This window comes from Ursus americanus, chromosome 9 (assembly GCF_024610735.1).
Source record: "Ursus americanus isolate L20-20 chromosome 9, mUrsAme1.1.p, whole genome shotgun sequence".
Taxonomy (NCBI): domain Eukaryota; kingdom Metazoa; phylum Chordata; class Mammalia; order Carnivora; family Ursidae; genus Ursus; species Ursus americanus.
Genome location: NC_142135.1, coordinates 47,775,340 through 47,794,305, shown reverse-complemented (window position 1 = coordinate 47,794,305; position 18,966 = coordinate 47,775,340). Strand labels below are relative to the sequence as shown.

The 18,966-nt window shown below is 39.7% G+C and overlaps 1 protein-coding gene across 1 annotated transcript in view; it reads left to right on the top strand.

Annotated features, from left to right (window-relative positions):
• The window catches only part of CA13 (carbonic anhydrase 13), a 30,078-nt gene extending 11,827 nt beyond the window's left edge, over positions 1 to 18,251 (top strand). The window contains exons 4-7 of the mRNA XM_045806039.2: positions 6,033 to 6,128; positions 7,623 to 7,685; positions 8,197 to 8,352; positions 16,073 to 18,251. Of these exons, the coding sequence (XP_045661995.2) occupies positions 6,033 to 6,128; positions 7,623 to 7,685; positions 8,197 to 8,352; positions 16,073 to 16,192 (435 nt within the window). The 3' untranslated portion in view covers positions 16,193 to 18,251. The remainder of the gene's footprint in view (positions 1 to 6,032; positions 6,129 to 7,622; positions 7,686 to 8,196; positions 8,353 to 16,072) is intronic.
• The last annotated feature ends 715 nt before the right edge of the window (positions 18,252 to 18,966 follow it).

Below are 18,966 nucleotides of genomic sequence, written 5' to 3'. Positions count from 1 at the left end.
TCTGAGAGCTTAGGGTTATTGTGCTTCTAGAAATGAGTAAACGGCAGGTTTGGAGAGATCAAGTAGCTTATCCAATTAGGAAGCGGTTGAGATGGATTTAAACTCATGTCTGTCTGACACCAAATTACAAACTCTTTCTAGAATATCTGTTGTGTTTCCTGAAAGTCCAGGAAGAAAGCAGAGAAAGAGACATTTGATTTGGGCCCAATTATGTACATATTTGGTCCAGACACAGGTGAATACTAATATCATATTTTGTAGAAGTGATAGTAAATGGCAAAGTTCCTCATAGGGAAAAGAAATGAAGACAAACTCTCCTAAACTCTACATTACCTCTATATTTACAGGTCTGAAAGGGAATTTCTGTTAATTATTGAAGTCATAACACATTAAATCACTCACTGACTTTTTTTGTAATTGGGAAGTTAGTCCTTTATAATTATATTCATTAATAATACTCTACTTTTTCTAATCCTCTGTTAAATGACAAAGCATAATATACTTCAGGTTTTAATACTGTTAAATAGTGCTAACACCCAACTTTTCCATGAGACGAAAGTGAATTATTGTATGACTCAACCAAAACTTTTTAAGTGACAGTAATTTGGCTTGTGAGTTGTCTAGGTGAAACAGAGCATTTCCAGTCAAGTAAAGTTTTCCTTCATTTTCTCATGATTACTGAGCTGTGGAGTTCAGACACTCCTTTATAGTTCTGCTTTTCAGAGAAATCCGGCCAGGAGAACTTCCCAGTTTTGCTCTTCCATTAACACGTACAACTATTCCTTGAGCCTATCAACCAAAACATCCATTTGTCTACTTAAAACACTTTTGTTTGAAGCCAAGTGCTTAGGGTAAGGGACCTGCTCTGTTTTCAGGGTGGGGAATAAAATATATATCCAAAGTGTTCCATGGCACTGGACAAAAGATGCCAACACGTAGAAAGTGAGACTCCTGAGTCTGTATGGTGCCTCAGTTTATATCATCTGCTGAATAGTTTTCATGTTGCTTTCTGAAGTTTTGTGTCCTGAATTTAACACATTGTTCTAAATCTGGAAGGTTTTGTGGGGATTGAGCTGCCTTTGGATTCCTGCTTTGTAATTTTCCTAAGCAACTAAGAAAAATTAGTCACATTGCTTTATGATGATACTTTCTAGTGTCATAAACTTGAAAGTATACTTTCAGAGAGGTTTTATCTGAGCTGGCAGGTTGTTTCTTGAAAAGGGCACTCCTATCCTGAAATTTTTCAGAGGCTCAGGGTCCTGACCTGCAGAGCGAGAGACATCTTCGTAGACTTTCCTTCTTGAAGTAGATAAAGCTTTGGCTGGAGTTTCATAGATTCTTTAATATGTGTTCAAGGCTCTTTCTTACTTTATTTGTTTATTTGTTCATGAATTCATTCACTCTTTAAGAATTCATTGTGACCCCATCGTGTCACTCATCTTTGTCCAGCTTACTCGTGCTCATCCTGAGGGAGTGATGGGAGGAAGTAAGGATGAGCCCGGGAGTGTTTCCCTGTGCTGAGTCCCTCATCCCTAAACCTGAAGGACGAGATGAACAGGAGTGAGCCAGGCAAAGGGCAGAGACAGCAGGGACCATGCATAGACTCATGTGTGAGGACTTGGGGTGGGAAAGCACATCACATATTGGAAGAACAGAGTGGCCAGTGGGATTAGTGCATGAAGAACGAAGAGGAGAGATGCCAGAGATAAAGTTGGAAAGGCTGGAGGGCCTGGTTTTACAAAGATCAATCATGGTAGGGCTTGTGAACTTAAATCTAAGTGTGGTGGGAAGCCATTAACTGGCTTTGAATCATGAAGTGATCATATTTGCATTTTAAAGATATTCATGCTACCGTTTGAGAATAAATTGGGTTGAAGCAGGAGTGGATCAGGGAAGCCAGGGAGGAGGCTTTCGGGGAGGTTCCAGGTAATAGATGAGAGTGCAGTTAATTGGAGTGCTGGCGGCCAGTGCAACCTCAGTGGGATTTGTTGATTGATTTGGTTTGTGGGGGGTCATTGTTTCTGGTTGGAGGTAGGAATGCTGATGGAGAATGAGGAAGTCTGGGTCAGACCTCCGGGTTTGTGGGGTGTTAGAGTTAGACAATAAACACATAAATAAATGGCATATGGTAAGTTCTTTGATAGGAACAGTGCCATGGGATCTGGTAGTGTGATTGAATAGTTAGGAAAACTCATCATGAGAAAATCTAGACAGTTCCTCAGCAAGTGGGTGCAGCAAATACAGATGACCTTGGGCAGATATGAAGTTAGCATGTTGAAGAAGTGAAAGGCGTTGGCTTCTGGGATTAAAATTAATGAGGGAGAGGTTATAAGCTGTGTCCTAGAGAGGCAGGCAAGGGCCATGCCTTGTCGGGCTTTATAGGGCATGGTGAGAAGTTTGGAATTTACCCTTAACGTATTGAGACAATGACAATGGAAGGTTTTGAGCAGGGGAATGTCATGTTCTACTTTATATTTTATAAAATATAACTAGCTGCTGTGTGGAGAAGTGGTTGGGCAAATGTTGAAACAAGAAGACAAATTAGAAGGTTATGGAAGTATTTCAAATGAGCAAGGATGGTGGTTTGGTCTACGGGGGTGGTGGAGTTGAAGAGAGCTAGATGAGCCCAGGATATGTTTGGGAAAGAAAATCAGTGGGACTTGCCAATGAAAGGGTGTGAAGATTGAAGGAAGAAGAAAGAGGAGTCTAGAAACACTCCTAAGACTTCGGCTTGTGCAAACATGAAGATCATTCTGTCATTTACTCAGATGGGCAAGTCCGGGGAGGAACAGGTTGCAGAGAGAAGCTGACGTCCTGTTGTGCACACATTACGTTTGAGGTGTCTATTAGATATTCTAGGCTCACGTTCCAGAAGGCTGTTAGCTACTGACCTGGAGTTTAAGGAAGACGTCCAGGCTGGAGCTGGAGGTATTTGGGAATCACTTACATTTGGTTTCAGGTTCAAAAGAATGCCTTTGTGCTCAGCTGTAGAAATGATTCTTAATTAGTTTTTCTAGCCAATTTTGTACCTAACTTCATGACTGTCATCGAGTTGTACCCTCTTAAAAAATAAAAAGAAGAAGAAAAGAAATGAAAGGAAAAAACCATTTAAAGTGTTCCATGTAAAAACTTAACTTTGGGTCTAATCTGATGATTTGTGACATTATAGAGAGAGATTAAAGTGATCTAAATCGTTGGAAAACCTTATCCTAAGAGTTATGCATCTATAAAAAGCAGACTAATAATCCACTCCATTATTTAAAACTTCATCTGATTACAGTTTGTACAAATTATATAATAAGCATATTAAATATGTAGCTGATAGTTAAACTATGATTTTAACATTAATGGTGATGTTTGGCATGCTAAACATAATTACATATCAATAGTATGCAGTTAAAAATGCTAACATTGAATAATACTATTATTTAGAAATTATTGGGGCACCTGGGTGACTCCGTTGCTGAGGGTCAGACTCTCAATTTCAGCTCAGGTCATGATCTCAGGGTCCCGGAATAGAGCAAGTCTGCTTGAGCCTGCTTGAGATTCTCTCTCCCTCTCCCTCTGCCCCTCCCCATGCTCATGCTCTCTCTTTTTCAAACAAATAACTAAATAAATAAAATCTTTAAAAAAAGAAATTATTTTCCAACAGGGAATAATCTTCTCATTTCCATTTTTGTGGCCTCTAGGACATCTTGTCATTTGCTGAAATCACTGAGGCTGTTGTTTTTAGTCAGGAAATATGAGTTTGTTATTTGTTTGTTTGAGTTTTAATTCAAATACAAATGCTGGGGCACCTGGGTAGCTTAGTCAGTTAAGGGGCTGCCTTCAGCTCAGGTCAAGATCCCAGGGTCCTGGGATTAAGGCCAACAACAGGCTCCCTGCTCAGCGGGGAGCCTGCTTCTCCCTCTCCCTCTGCCTGCTGCTCCCCCTGCTTTTGCTCTTTCTCTCTGTCAAATAAATAAACACAATCTTTAACCTTCCCAAAACCAAATACAAATGCTAATACAGGTAATATCAGTCCCTCTGAAGCTATTGGTGCCAGTTAGGCAAGGTGTGTGGGAGAGAGAAAGGCTTGTTTAAAAAAAAAAAAAAAGATTTTTCTTGCTCTAGTTTCCCATAATATTCTAAAGAGTTGCTGTTTTTTATTTATTTCTTTTTAACAATTTAACTTATTTATTTATTGGAGAGAGTGAGTGGGAGCCAAGTGGGGGGAAGGGGCAGAGGGAGAGGAAGAAGGAGACTCCCCTGCTGAGTAGGGAGCTCAACGCTGGGCTTGATCCCAGGACCCTGAGATTGTGACCTGAGTTGAAGGCAGACGTTTAACCGACTGAGCCAACCAGGCACCCCTAAATAGTTGCTGTTTTTTAACCAGCAAAACAGTATATAGATTAATCTCTCTTTAGTTAGGTATTCATTTTTTAATCAGTTGTTGTTGTGAACCTAAAGACATCATTTCACATCTTTTTATATCTTTGGTGTCATCTTTTACTAAGTGAGCTGATGGATTGGCACAGAGCCATTTAAAACAACTTTAATGTTCTTTTCAGCCCCTCCCTTAAGCGGAATGTCATCTATCTCATGTGAACCAAACGAATTTTGTTTCATCATCCAGTGTTTTCAAGGTTTCGTTCCTCCTCCAGCTATCTCACACCAGCTTAGAACGTGGCACTACAGGGATCCACCTTTGTATTTTCAGTCTGCAGATCCCACAACCTTCCTTGATTGTTTATGGATGGTGGGCTGTTTTATAGTTTTGTAGCTCACTAGTTGTGATAATTCTTATTTATCCAGAAATTCCCCCATATTAGTTGCCTATAAGATATGAAGTTATAGTTAAAGCATGGGATTAAAACCATGTCTTTGAACATACTCAGTTCTCTCTTTTAAGAGACAGCTAGAAAAGTGATTTGTGCATGAAACCCTTCATATGTGTTTATTCCGTGAGGTGCCAAAAGGATTCATTGAAAGGAGATTTTATCTGAAGTCAGTTCCTCATGCAGGGGTTCTTGGACAACATGGCGTCCTCATGATCTCGGCCAAATCGGTTGAGCATGGCACACTGCCCTTCGGCATCTATCTTAGTTTGTTCTTCCCCTTAATCAGGAATGAAGGTCTCCCTAGAGTGGTTTCTGCCTTTTTGTTATTCTACAGTCTTTCACAGTTGTTTGTGTATTTGGGACACTGTACTGTTTACAGTGGCAGAACATATAGGACCCCTTTGCTTTTTGCAGGACACCACTCGCAAGAGTGTAGTAGGTGTATTTTCTATTTTCTAGAGTTCCAGGTTCTCCAACCCTTCCCTCTCCCCTTCCTTCCTTTCCCCTACCTCAGTAACACCAACTGCCTCTCATTTTCATCCTCAGACATGTCTGGTTCCTAGTTCCTGTTCCTAGACAAAGCCTCTTTGTCCTCATTAAAACTCGCTATCAGCAAAGGACCTGAACATAATTATAGAAGGTAATACATGTGTGAATACTGCTTTAAAGAGTGCTGTTAAGGAGAATTTGCACTTTCAAGTCACAAAAAGTCTTCAAGGACAGTGATGAACATCTGACTGGGCAGTTTCAGGAACAACTGGTACTATCCTTAGCAGCAGAATTGTCACTGCAAACCTTCAGTTGACTTCTCCCCACCTCCTGTGAGCCTAAGCTTGTTTCATGGACTCTGCTACCAGCTGACATCTGACCTAAGGCTGCTCTCTTGCAATCCCACCTGTGGAAGGCTAGGGAGGAGCCTTGTCACTCAGGAGCAATGGTTGGAGTTTGCTTGGGCTAAAGAGGCTTGGCAGGATGGTCCAGAACATTCTATCTGGTGCTGTAGACCTTCCTATAGTACACCACAGACTACAAGTGGCCATGGTGATTGTCTTTGGCTTTTGGACAAAAGCAAATAGGTGGGTTCTGTGAAGAATGCATTATACACATGAGTGCACAGCCCCAGAACATCTATATTGATATTATATTTCCATTTATGTTTTTAAGGATTTTTTAAAAATAACATTTGAATTATGTTGCATACCTCCCTTTCAGCTCCATGTCGTTCATTGGAATTCAGATAAATACCCCAGCTTTGTTGAGGCAGCTCATGAGCCAGATGGACTAGCCGTCCTGGGAGTATTTTTGCAGGTGAGAATCCACTGATTTCATTTTAAATAATTCATCAGCCGTGTTGGATAAAGAGTTTCAGTTGTGGAAAGGATAGTCTACCATTTTTAATAGTAAACTCATTCTAAGTTTAATGTTTTCCTTTTGAAATTAATATTAAACATTTATGTATTAGTTTATGATTTCTCTAATAGCCCAGAACTACCGTAGGAGTATTGCCTTACGTCTCCTCTTACTGTCCATTGATCATTTTTATGTGAATAGAAACAGCAGCAGCAACAGCTGCAACAATAGTAGCAGGAGTTACAACTGAGATTCAGAGAAGAAAATCTTTATTCTAGGCTCTTCCTGATTACACAGTATTTAGAGATACAGGACAGGGTGAAGTTCAAGTTCCTGAATCCTGAAGCACTAGTTTTACCACCGTGGTTTGTTGTCTCAAACACACTGAACAGTTTAAAAAAATTGTTGTTGTCTTTTCCTTTGTCTCATATTCACATGTGGTGAAGCAAGTATCCTTGTTATAATCCCCGTGGGTGGATCGGGCCGTTCAGCTCCCACTGTGACCGCATTCTTGTAGGGCTGGGCGCTTTTGCTCTGCCACCAACTCTGTGTGTGATGTTGTAACTCGCTGGGGCTGGGACTGGGGGAAGTACAGGGCAGATGGGGGGTGGGATGAAAGGCAGCGGCTCCTTGCCTTTGGCCACCAAGTCTGCTGGTGACGGTGGAATGCAAGTGGGACAAGAGATTATATTTTAATCCTGAAAGATTGAAAATCTTAGGTAGATTCAGGACATCCGTAAAGAGGTACATATATTTTTCTGATGATGATTTCTAATCATGATAATTTATCGTTTTGGTTCAGGACCTTAAATCATTTTGGGTTGAAAGTGGGAGATTTTTTCTTTTCTTTTTATTTTATTTATTTGAGAGAGAGGGAGGGAACACAAGCAGGGGGAGTGGGAGAGGGAGAAGCAGACTTCCCACGGAGTAGGGAGCCCCATGTGGGACTCAATCCCAGGACCCCAGGATCATACCCCGAGCTGAAGGCACACGCGTAACCGACTGAGCCACCCAGGCGCCCCTGGAGGTATTTTTTTTAATGCTTTGATGTCACAAGAGTCAGTTTGGATCTAAGGTCTGAAGGTTACATCTGGTTGGATAGCATTATGTTCGAGTTTCCTAAGGGAGTTTCCTCTGAAGTTAACCTGCATCTTAAACATTCATAAAGCTGAAAAACTATGTCGCTGTTACTACTAGTTTTGGAATCAAGCTTAAAATTCAGCTGTGGAGCCAGTAACATTACCTTGTTGCTCAGATTCTGCTGGCATGATAAAGCCTGCAGGTGAAAGACAGCTTCATTATAGAACAATCTCTGTTTGTTCTGGGCTGGCATACGTTTAAAAACAAAAAAACAAAAAAACAAAAAACCAATTCAAAACCAGTGACTGAAATGGAGTGAACCAGACCTGTTCTGCTACAGTAACCATTTCTTCTGAAATTTCGTGCTTTCAGATTGGTGAACATAATTCGCAACTGCAAAAGATTACTGACATTTTGGATTCTATTAAAGAAAAGGTAAGACGAAATATTATTTGCTAATGACTAATGGATTCCTTGTTCTCTCCTGAGTTTCTTACCTTCTCCTAATACCTTAGACTTTAGATAAAGCATATGCTATCTGCTTTGAAGCAGGTGTGGAACATGCTTGACGGATAGAGCAGAATCAACCTATTACTAACATTTGTCTTTTGAAAATTATGAAGGGGCCTTAAATTATCTACAATCATTACTAATGAATCTATGCATGATTGATTTTTGGTATTGGGGTTTTGCACATCAGCATTTAATTGCAACACATTTAAAACAAATCTTGTGCTTCTTAAATAAATCTAGGTGATGTGCTACTTCACCTAAAAGTTTTAGATTAAGGTAGAAACTTTTTTTTTAAGATACAAAGACAAATACTAAATAATTCCATGAGTTAAAGAATTCCAGTAAAATGGTCTTTCATTGGCTGTAGGTTTCTTTTTGAGGGCTGCGTAAAGCTCTCCCATTGTAATTGATGGGAATTCTCTTTCTCCACCAGGGTAAACAAACTCGATTCACAAATTTTGACCCATTATCTCTGCTTCCTCCATCCTGGGACTACTGGACATATCCTGGTTCCCTTACAGTCCCACCTCTTCTCGAGAGTGTCACATGGATCGTTTTAAAACAACCTATAAATATCAGCTCTCAACAGGTATGTCACTTCTTCAAGGTTGATCTTGATTTACTAGAGGGAACTGGACCGAAACTTAAAAAAAAAATCCATCCTACCCTTAATTTCGGGGGCAAGTTAAAGCCTGTATTTTCCCTTCATTAATCAGATTGGTGGTTGGACCAGGTAAAACTTATGTCCCTTTCTTATTTGACCTTCTGTGATTAGATGATTTCTCTCCCCAATCTTTGAAATGTAATGTGCATACAGACACTGAGGAAAGTGACTTTAAAGGCTATCATTGTTTTTTTTTTGGGGGGGGGCTGAGATATAAACAGGCTGGTATATAAATGGGAAAATCAGGAGAAAGGCTACTCTTAAAAGGGGTCTTTCTTCTTTTTGACCTCAGTCCCTAGACCTGCTCCTCCTACAGACGATGTCGCAATCAGAAAGTGAGCAGTGACAACAGCAATGGGTCTCTTGGCTTTTGTGGACAAGACTTTTGTGGGGCTGCTTGAGGGGCTTTAAGCATTTACTGAGACATTGTTGGGTGCCTACCTGTGCTGTTTTAGTGAAGACATTCCTTCACTTGTCTTTCTGATAAACGTGTTGAGTCCCCGCAATAAGCAAGCCGTCTGCAGGCTCAGGCTGTCTTTGATGGCCAAAAGTCGGCTTGGGTCTACGACCTGTGTGACTGACCTAGCTCACAAGTGGCTGCTGTGTCTTCTGATGGATGCTGTACTGGGTGGGATTTCTTTGCTTTTTGTTTTCCTTTTTGAATTACTTGCTGCAAAATCTTAGCAAGATCATAGTCTACTAATTTTTGCAGCTAATCAAGCACTTCTGTTCTGGGCTTGCCCACCTGCGTGGCTGTTCATTTTATTTTATTTTTTAAATTTTTAAAAAAGATTTTATTTATTTATTTGAGAGAGAGACAGCCAGCGAGAGAGGGAACACAAGCAAGGGGAGTGGGAGAGGAAGAAGCAGGATCTTAGCAGAGGAGCCTGATGTGGGGCTTGATCCCAGAACGCTGGGATCATGCCCTGAGCCGAAGGCAGATGCTTAACGACTGCGCCACCCAGGCGCCCCATGGCTGTTTATTTTTTGCCCCCAAAGACTAGAGCTGGTTTACCTTTACCAAGGTCATGTCAGGTAACATTTTCCCTTGGAGTTGAACACATCTAACTTCTGTTGGCCTTATCTTTAGGATTAAAGACAAATAATAATCTGGGACATATTAATCAAAGCATTTTTGTAAAAGTCTGGATTGAAGTCCAGAGCTTAACTGACATGGAAATTCTTGTGACTTTTTCCCATCATAAATAAGATGCTTTGTGTCATGAGAAAAAGGACCTGTCACTGATTCAGTGGCCATACTAACAGAGCACATTTTTCTTTCCTTCATGTGCTAAGCTGTTCACTTTTACATTCTTTTGTTAAATTTGAACAAGATGGTGGTGAGAATTAATAAGTTACAACATCAAGGTAGTAATAATAGGAGATCATGTTTTTCCCTTGTATTTCAAAGATATTTTTATCTCTTAAAGCCACTTGGAAAATTATTTTTTTAAATATTTTATTTATTTATTTGACAGAGAGAGAGAGAGCACAAGTAGGCAGAGCAGCAGCAGAGGGAGAGGGAAAAGCAGGCTCCCTGCTGAGCAGAGAGCCTAATTCAGGGCTCAGTCCCAGGTCCCTGGGATCATGACCTGAGCCAAAGGCAGATGCTTAACTGACTGAGCCACCCAGGTGCCCCGGAAAATAACTTTTTGAAATCCACCTGCCATTTGGAAGAGAATGTATTAAAATATATAATTTAGTTTCTTAAAATACATAAAGCTCTTAATCAAAAATGATGCGCTGTAAGTTTAGGAGTCATGCTTACCTAGCTGTGGTTTCGTTACTGTATCTAATTTGAGGCTCAATTAATTAATATTAATTATTAATGTGGTTTTTATAAGGTAGAGTATATAAATAATTATATTTTAGAGCTTTAGTATGATTGATAATTCACTGTTATCTACTTAAATTCACTTACATCTACTCTAGCCCGAATACTTTCAGACATTTTCACTCTAAAAAAATATTTAATTTATTTATTTGAGACAGAGAGAGAGAGAGTGAGAGTGCAGAAGGAGGGGGGAGGGACAGAGGGAGAGGGAGAAGCAGACTCCCCGCTGAGCAGGGAGCTGGACAAGGCTGATCTCAGGACCCCGAAATCATGACCTGAGCCGGAGGCAGACACTTAACTGACTCAGCCACCCAGGTGCCCCAGACATTTCATTTTTAACCAGATGGAAATGATTATCTGAATAATAATCCAAATTATTATAACATGATATTATGGTGATTTCAAGAGTTAAAGAATGAAGCCAAAGATAGTTCAGAAGTCCAATCCCTGTCTAACCATGAGAAAAACATCAGACAAAGCCCAACTGAGGGACATTCTACGAAATAGCCAATCAGTACTCCTCAAAACTGTCAAGGTTATCAAAAGCAAGGTAAATCTGAGAAATTGTCATCTTCAATAAATGCTCAAGGAGATATGACTACTAATGTAAAGTTGTTTCCTAGTGGGATCCTAGAACAGAAAAAGACGTGAGTAAAAACAAAGGAAATCTTAATAAAGGATGGACTTCAGTTAATGATAACATATTAATACTGGTTCACCAATTGTGAAAAGTGTACCATACTAACATAAGATACTAATAATAGGGCACGTTGAGTGTGGGGCTTATGAGAACTATTTGTACTATCTTTGCAATAATTCTGTAAATCTAGAACTGTTCTAAACTAAAAAGGTTATTAAGAAAATCCAAAACATGAGAGGGTTGAGATGGTTATTCAGTTGTTTATCTCTTTTATATAAGGTGAAATGAACATGTCTTTTGTGTATACCACTTACTTAAGGGTTACTTTCCAAAAGATAATTTCTAATCTCAATTTTAGCTGCTTTTTATTTTTGAAGTCCCTGGGACACATTGTTTTTTGTATTTTCCAATTCTACCATGTAACGTCACTAGCTTTGAGATTAAATTCTTTTTTTAGCAAGTTAGTGCCAATTTTTTTTTCCAGGTTTTTCTACTGTTATTTCTTGCCCAGTCACTGTTTGACCAAAAGTGCAGACCAGATGGTTTTCATTTTCTTTTATTTAATTCAAGCCCATTTTTGTCCCCAGAGTCACTTATTGAAATGCTTAATTTAACTGCCAGACCAGTAAACAGATACGCTTTCGGATAGTTTTGATAATAGATCTGTCATTCTCTTTGGAAGGCTGACTGTTCTGCCAAGTTTCTTTGGGTTATCCTAAATTATCTAAATTGGCTTGCTCATCTGCTGAATTCAATGTGCAGAATACTTGGCTTTAATTCTATGTTCTTTTAAAAAAAATTCTCTTTGTCATTTGTTACGATATTTCCATACAATAAAATTCATGAGTTTTAGTGTGCAGTTGATGATTTTCGTTATTGTATATTACCATGCAGCAACCACTAGATCAAGATATAAAATAGATCCCTCAGCCAAAACATTTCCTTAAACTTCTGTGCTCTCCACCTCCTTCCTCACCTATGGCCCTAGACAGTCACTGATATGCTGTCACTAGGATTCTGCCTTTTCTAGAATTTTATTTAAATGGAATCATACAGTATGCAGATTTTGTGTTTGACTTCTTTTACTTAGCATAATGTTTTTGAGATTCACTGACAGTTGTTTTTACTGAGTAATATTCTATGATATGGATATACCACCTTATTTTAAAATCTACCAATTGATGGATATTTGGGTTGCTTCCAGTTTGGGACTATTATGAATAATAGCTGTACATATTTGGAAGTTAGGAATAATTGGCATATGCAATTTTGTGTGGACACATATTTTCATGTTTTGTGGCAATACCTAGCACTACATGTTTAACGGTATAAGGTACTGCCATATTGTTTTTTAATGTGACTGTTCCTTCTTCCATTCTCACCAGCAATGTATGAGATTTCTAGTTCCTCCACATCCTTGTCAGCACTTGATGTTGTCAGTCTTTTGACCTTTAGCCATTCTGGTGGGTATATGTGATTTTTAAAATTTGCATTTATGTGGTGACTAGTAATGTTGAGCATTTTTTCGTAGTAGTAATTGGAGTAATCGGAGACAATCCAGTTAGTCGGGACCCGATGGTCCAGAAGCCAGACTAACTAGTTTGTTTTGGGGGCCTTATTAGAGTTAGAAATGTTACATATTTTGGAGATCAATTTTGAAATGTTTACACCTGAAGTGACATGATATTCAGCATTTGCTTCAAAATCATCCAGTTTGGGCAGGATGGGAGGTGGAAAGAGAGAAGGAGTGAGAGGATAGATGAAAGGAAGTGGGCTGTGTGTGAATGACAGATGAAGCCGGGTGCTGAGTTTGTGGTGCTTTATGCTGCTGCTCTTTCTAGCTTTATGTATGTTTGGAAGTTTCCATAATAAAAAGTTCATGAAAAGAGATTAGGGGAAAATAGAAAAAAACAGTTAGAGATGCAATATAGTGCTGTGGTTAGTGCATGACTTATTTGCCAGATGGCTTATTTACTGAAACTTCCTAGCTGTCCCTCAAGTTCCTCATCTTTAAAATGGGGATAAGAGGGAATCATTGATGAGGTGAGGTATGTGTATAGAGGATTCAGAGCAGTACCTGGGCCACCAGGTCCTGTAAGGGAGGTTTGACTTTTATTATTACCCAGCTTTGTCGGCATTGGAGTGCTGTTAGACATTTGAGCCTATGGTGACATAAAGCAAAGCTATTTACAGAACATTAGAAAAGAATATTCTGCTTACTGGGGTTGCTCTATAAGGAAATTAAAATTTCAGTGTTAGAGCCAAGAAAAACAGCAAAACAGATCATACCCATCTCAGCCTTCAGGCTGATCTGGGGAGACTCCTGCCGGGACTCGTGTAGATGGTATCAGCCTTCGTGACAGAGCGGCAGATTTTCTGTTTGCAAGAAGCCCAGGGGCCCAGAGAGCAATGAGACTGGTAAGGGCCAGCTGGGGGTGTACATTTTGAGGTTAGTGGGGCGGTGGAGGACACCAGAGTCAAGAGGAGCAAATCTGAGCAGGGACTGGCAGGTGCAGGGTCTACGTAGCTAGGCTGAGTGATTGTGAGGGAAATCAGAGCCAAAAAGGGAAGGGGTTTGGTGAGGGATCAGTGCAGGTTCAGTGAATCTCACCAAAATGTGCAGGCAGGTCAGAGAAAGATCTAGAGTAAATTCCGGTGAGGTTCAGGTGTTACAGAGGTAGGGAGCCATGATCAACTTGCAGAGGAGTCAAAGGAGGGTGGGAGGGGTGCCTGGGTGGCTCAGTTGGCTAAGCGTCTGCCTTCGGCTCAGGTCACGATCTCGGGGTCCTGGGATCGAGTCCTGCATCAGGCTAAGCAGGGAGCCTGCTTCTCCCCTGCCCCTTCCCCTGCTCCTGCTCTCTCTCTCAAGTAAATAAATAAAATCTTAAAAAAAAAAAAAAAAAAGCCAAGATCTTCAGAGGAATGGGCAGCTTCCCTGGGAGGCAAGTCATGCTTGCGGAGGCCAGCGAATCGGAGCCCTGATTCAGGCCTTGGGATTCCTGCACAGCCTCCTGGATAGGCCACTCCAGACAGACCTGATCCCCATGATCTGCGGGAGGCTGAGTGTTTTCCCTGTGGCTCCAGAGGTTAGATTTTATTTGCCTCTGTTGCTTGACTTTACCAGGGATTTATTTAAGTCTCGTCTGGCTTTAGCCATCATCTGGTCTAACGAAATATGAGTAATAGTAAGTGGTAACTATTTGTCTTATTTTGCCCACATCTGTACCCTTTTAAAAGACCCCTCAAAGTACCACCAGTGGAAAGACATGGCTGCTTGTATATGATGCATGAACATGTCTCCGTGGACTGTGGTGACAAACTGTGTCCTCCTTGTTACGGAGGACCTCCATCCCCACTGCCTCCCATCCTGGCTAGTACTGTACAAGAAATATTTCAGACTTCAGCTAAATGATGATGACAGAAACTTAATAGATGTGTCCTAGTATGAATTTTTAAAAAAGATTTATTTGAGAGAGAGAGAGAGAGCTCGAGCAAGGGAGGGGCAGAGGGAGAAGCAGACTCCCCCCTGAGCAGGGAGCCTGATGCGGGGCAGGATCCTGGGAGCCTCGGCCTGAGCCCAAGGCAGAAGCTTAACCAACTCAGCCGCCCAGGCGCCCCTATCCTAGGGCGAATTTGCTTGATTCTGCGACTGGGTGACTAGCACAGCTTAGAGAAGGAAGCTTTAAATTTTTTTTTTTTTTTTTTTTTGTCAGAGAGAGAGAGCAGAAGCAGAGGGAGCAGCAGGCAGAGGGAGAAGCAGACTCCTCACTGAGCTGGGAGCCTCATGCGGGACTTGATCCTAGGACCCTGGGATCATGACCTCAGCCGAAGGTGGATTTTTAACCGACTGAGTCACCCGGGTGTGCCGAGATTGGAGGCTTTTATTCTCAATAATTTAATAATTTGTCTTTGCTCAAATGAAATAGCAAAACAAACACCAGAAACTTACTTAATTGGTAATATATTTTTGGTGAACGTTTTCAAAAAGTAGAATTATTCAGCTAGTTTACCCAGTCTTCCTTTTACTACTGTAGACCTGTGCTAAATCTTGATAACTTGTATTAAATCACCAAAGAATTGTTAAATAATTTATACAACATGCTTAAAGTAGAAAACTTCAGCAATTAAAAATAGTGGCATAAATTTATATTTATTGACATGCAAATATATATATATAGGATATATATTAAGTAAAAAAAAAGGTTTCTAAAGAGCATGATACTTGAGCCTGTTTTTATAATAAAACGTCATGTATGTGTGCGTGTGTGTTCATGAGTTTATATATATAAAAACATCTGGAAGGATATACTCTATAACGTTAACTGTGATAATATCTTGTGATGTGATTACTAGGAATTTCTTTTTCTTCTTGACGCTTTGTGTGTTGTATGAAGTTTGTAAGATAAGTCAGCATTTTTTTTTGTAATAAGAAAACTTAAGCCTGTTTGATGAGAAATATGCCTATATCACTGAAATTGTATTTAAACATTATTAGAGGTTGAAGGGCCCAAGCGTTTACCATGGTTAGTTGTTTGCAAGGCTCTAGTATGGTGAGAGCAAAATCACTGCTTAAGGAAAACAGTACTTAAAAGATCAATATTCTATAGGACGGGCACTACAAGGTTGCCGGGAAAATTGAGGCCATGTTGTCCAGGAGTACTGGTACGTGTTCGATGTGATTCCGAGAGTCATATTCCAGTATTACCTACTGAGATCATATAATTTAGTGCCTCACTTTATGGATGAGGTAACTGAAGACCGGCGCCCAAGGTCACCCAGCTAGTCAGTGCCAGACCCAGGACTCTGAAAGCCAGTACAGCGACCTTTCCACTGTCCTATTCTGCCTTTATAGGTGACATTCTCTGATTCCTAGATATGTCCTCTTTGAACCACATTCTAAATGTTCTTTCCTCATATTACTTTGATCATCAGATCAAGAATGCTTATGGAACTTAATTTTTTGGACCCACAGGTATTTGTGTAGTGGTGAGAACTTAGCAGAAGTGGTGTTTTACTATATATATGACTCATAATTTAGAACACTTTTACTGCAATAGTTTAGTTCCTGGTAGAGGAAAGGTTACATGTTTCATAACTTTCTATGGAGGGCAGTTCACCAACACTGGTGTGACTTTCTACACTGAAGCCAACTCTTCTCTTGTCTTCAACAGCTGGCCACGTTCCGCACTCTTCTCTGCACGGCCGAGGGCGAAGCAGCGGCCTTTTTGCTGAGCAATCACCGCCCTCCACAGCCTCTGAAGGGCCGAAAAGTCAGAGCCTCTTTCCATTAAAAGTTGTCACCAGCTGACCACCCCAACCATGTCTGTGGAGAAAAAACAAAACACAAAAATCCCTACTAACGGCTCTTTCCTAGAATTCTGATTTACGGGTACCTTTTTGCTCTCAGCTTTTTGATCTCAGAAGATCAGATCTCTGTAATCAAACTTAACTCACACGTCTCAGATGCACTCACGGGTGTTCAAACAGTAAACATTGTTTGATGTGTGTTGAGACCCACAAAATGCATCTACTTCAACCACAAAATGTGAAAACATGGCAAGCATCGCAAAACCTCCAAACGCATTAAAAAATTTTCCCTTGCCCTAGAGATTGACTCAGTCATATCTCTCAGTAGTGTTTGGTCAAAAAATTAAAATCTTTTCCAGAATGATAAGATTGTGATATCTTTTTCAACACAAGTGAGTCTGCTTAATGTCTTGATTATCATTCCAATTCATAAAAAGTTGATAATATTTCCTTTTAAAGTGAATTTTTGTTTGGATTATGTTGTTGATCCTGATTGCATGGTACCTTTAATAAAATGAACAATATGAGCCTTAGGGGGGGTGGGATATAATTACTCACTGTGTCTACTCCTTAGCTCAAAATTAACCCATCCAATTAAGTCCTCAGGATATCAACGACTGTTTAAACTTTAATGAATCGTGCCCTGTATCACATTCATGCAGTAATGTTAATGATAAACAGGTTAATAACTGACTAGTTGCAATGCTTGCCAGTTTATTGATATGGTTTCAAACTAACAGATTGCAAGGTACCAGGCCCGCGGAGCAGCCCAAGGGCATGATAAATAGGTTGCTTACTTTTCCCCTGTGTTTTGGCAACAGAGCAGGGAGCAGTCCTGTGTAGGTCACTGTTCTGTCAAGTGGTGGAAAATATTTACTTGGGTCTCGTATACATACACAGTCGGTCCATAAACCCTTCAACCCATTTCCATGGCAAAGCCTGTCTCCCCTTTCATACATGTCCCTCAATCTCACAAGTAATTTTGTAAGTTGGCTCTTGATAATTCATTTTAACCTATTGTTTCTTATATACTTTTGTTTGTTTTTGGTGAAGGTGGGTTGGGGAAGGTCTTTTGCTCTCTCTGGTGCAAGTAGAATGACACTATTAACCACATTGAAGACTTGAACACAAGGTACACTTCTGTCATCCGAGAGAAGTTTAGCTGAGTTTCCTTGATTTTGTCAGTTTGTTTCAGACACCGTTCCTCCTCCGGTTGTAGATTTTGATAATCCAAATTATTCTGCCACAGTCTTCTTGATAGGATAAGTGAATATCAGTAAATTGTGTAATAAAGCCGCCCTCGGTTGCAGAAGATAAGCTCCTGAAGTCTAATGCTGATACCTTGCTCATTTTTGTTTTCCCTCATTGCATCTAGCTTAAGCCTTGCAGGAGATCGCCATCTAGTAAATACTTAGTGAATTGAATGTTTTAAAATGCTTTTATTTGATATCTTTGGTGACTATCTTGCTGCTTGTGATTAAATGCACTATCAGTTAATGTAACAAGTAAAATATAAGCTATCCCTTAAGAATGGTTTCTTCTAAAAAGAATAATTATTAAATCTACTTGTTAGCCAGATGTTTTAATGGTTTGAAAATTACCAGTGTTGAATGGAAGGGTGTTTCTTTAGTTTGGAAAGGCATGTTGTGAAGTATCCTAGTCAGAGAAAGAAGTCTGTTTCCTCAGAGAAAATGCGTTGTTCTGTTTGAAGGAGTGTGTGATGAGGATTTTAATTACTTTGCATGAGAGTTATTACTTTGTAATTTATGGTTTCTGCTACAGTATTGCATTGGTTCTGTGCTGCAAATTGGACCTTAATAGACTAAGAAAGTCTACATAGCACTGATGATCTTGAAGACTGTCTGTTAATTTATTTATCTCTTAGGGGCAAAAGGTCTAAGTGTATGTTGAAGTTGTTATCTCTTAAACAGATTAAAGAGTGTAAATACTAGTATAGACCTCTTTTGTTTCCCACACCTGTATTGGCTTTATGTTCATTTTGTATTTTAATTTAAGTTGGATTCAATCACAATAAAGAAAATGAGACAAACTTTGAACTGTATCAGGGACTCGTATATGCAAGACACAGAATGAGATTATATTTTTACACTTTCTATACAGAAAAATAATCTCAAACTCACAGAAAAAAATGCAAACACAGTACATTTTCTTTCTGAATTATTTGAGAATAAGTTGCCGACCTACGTTTCTATCATCGCACAAACTTTAGTATATATTTTCTATGAGGGAGGACATTGTCCAACGTGACTACAATATAGCTAAAACAACCATAAGAAATAAAAGGCATCCAAATCAGCAAGGAAGAAGTTAAACTTTTTGCAGATGACATGTTATTCTATATTGAAAACCCAATGACTCACCAAAAAATTCCTACAGCTAATACATGAATCAGTAAAGTCACAGGAAACAAAATCAATGTACAGAAATCTGTTGCATTTTTTTATACACCAATGATGAAATCGCAGAAAGAGAAATCAAGGCATTGATCCCATTTACAATCATACCAAAAACCGTAGGATACCTAGGAATAAACCTAAGCAAAGAGGTCAAAGATCTATACTCTGAAAACTGTAAAACACTTACGGAAGAAATTGAAGATGACACAAAGAAATGGAAAAACATTCCATGCTCATGGATTGGAAGAACAAATATTGTTAAAATGTCTATATTACCCAAGGCAATCTACACATTTACTACAATCCCGATCGAAATACCACCAGCATTCTTCACAGAGCTA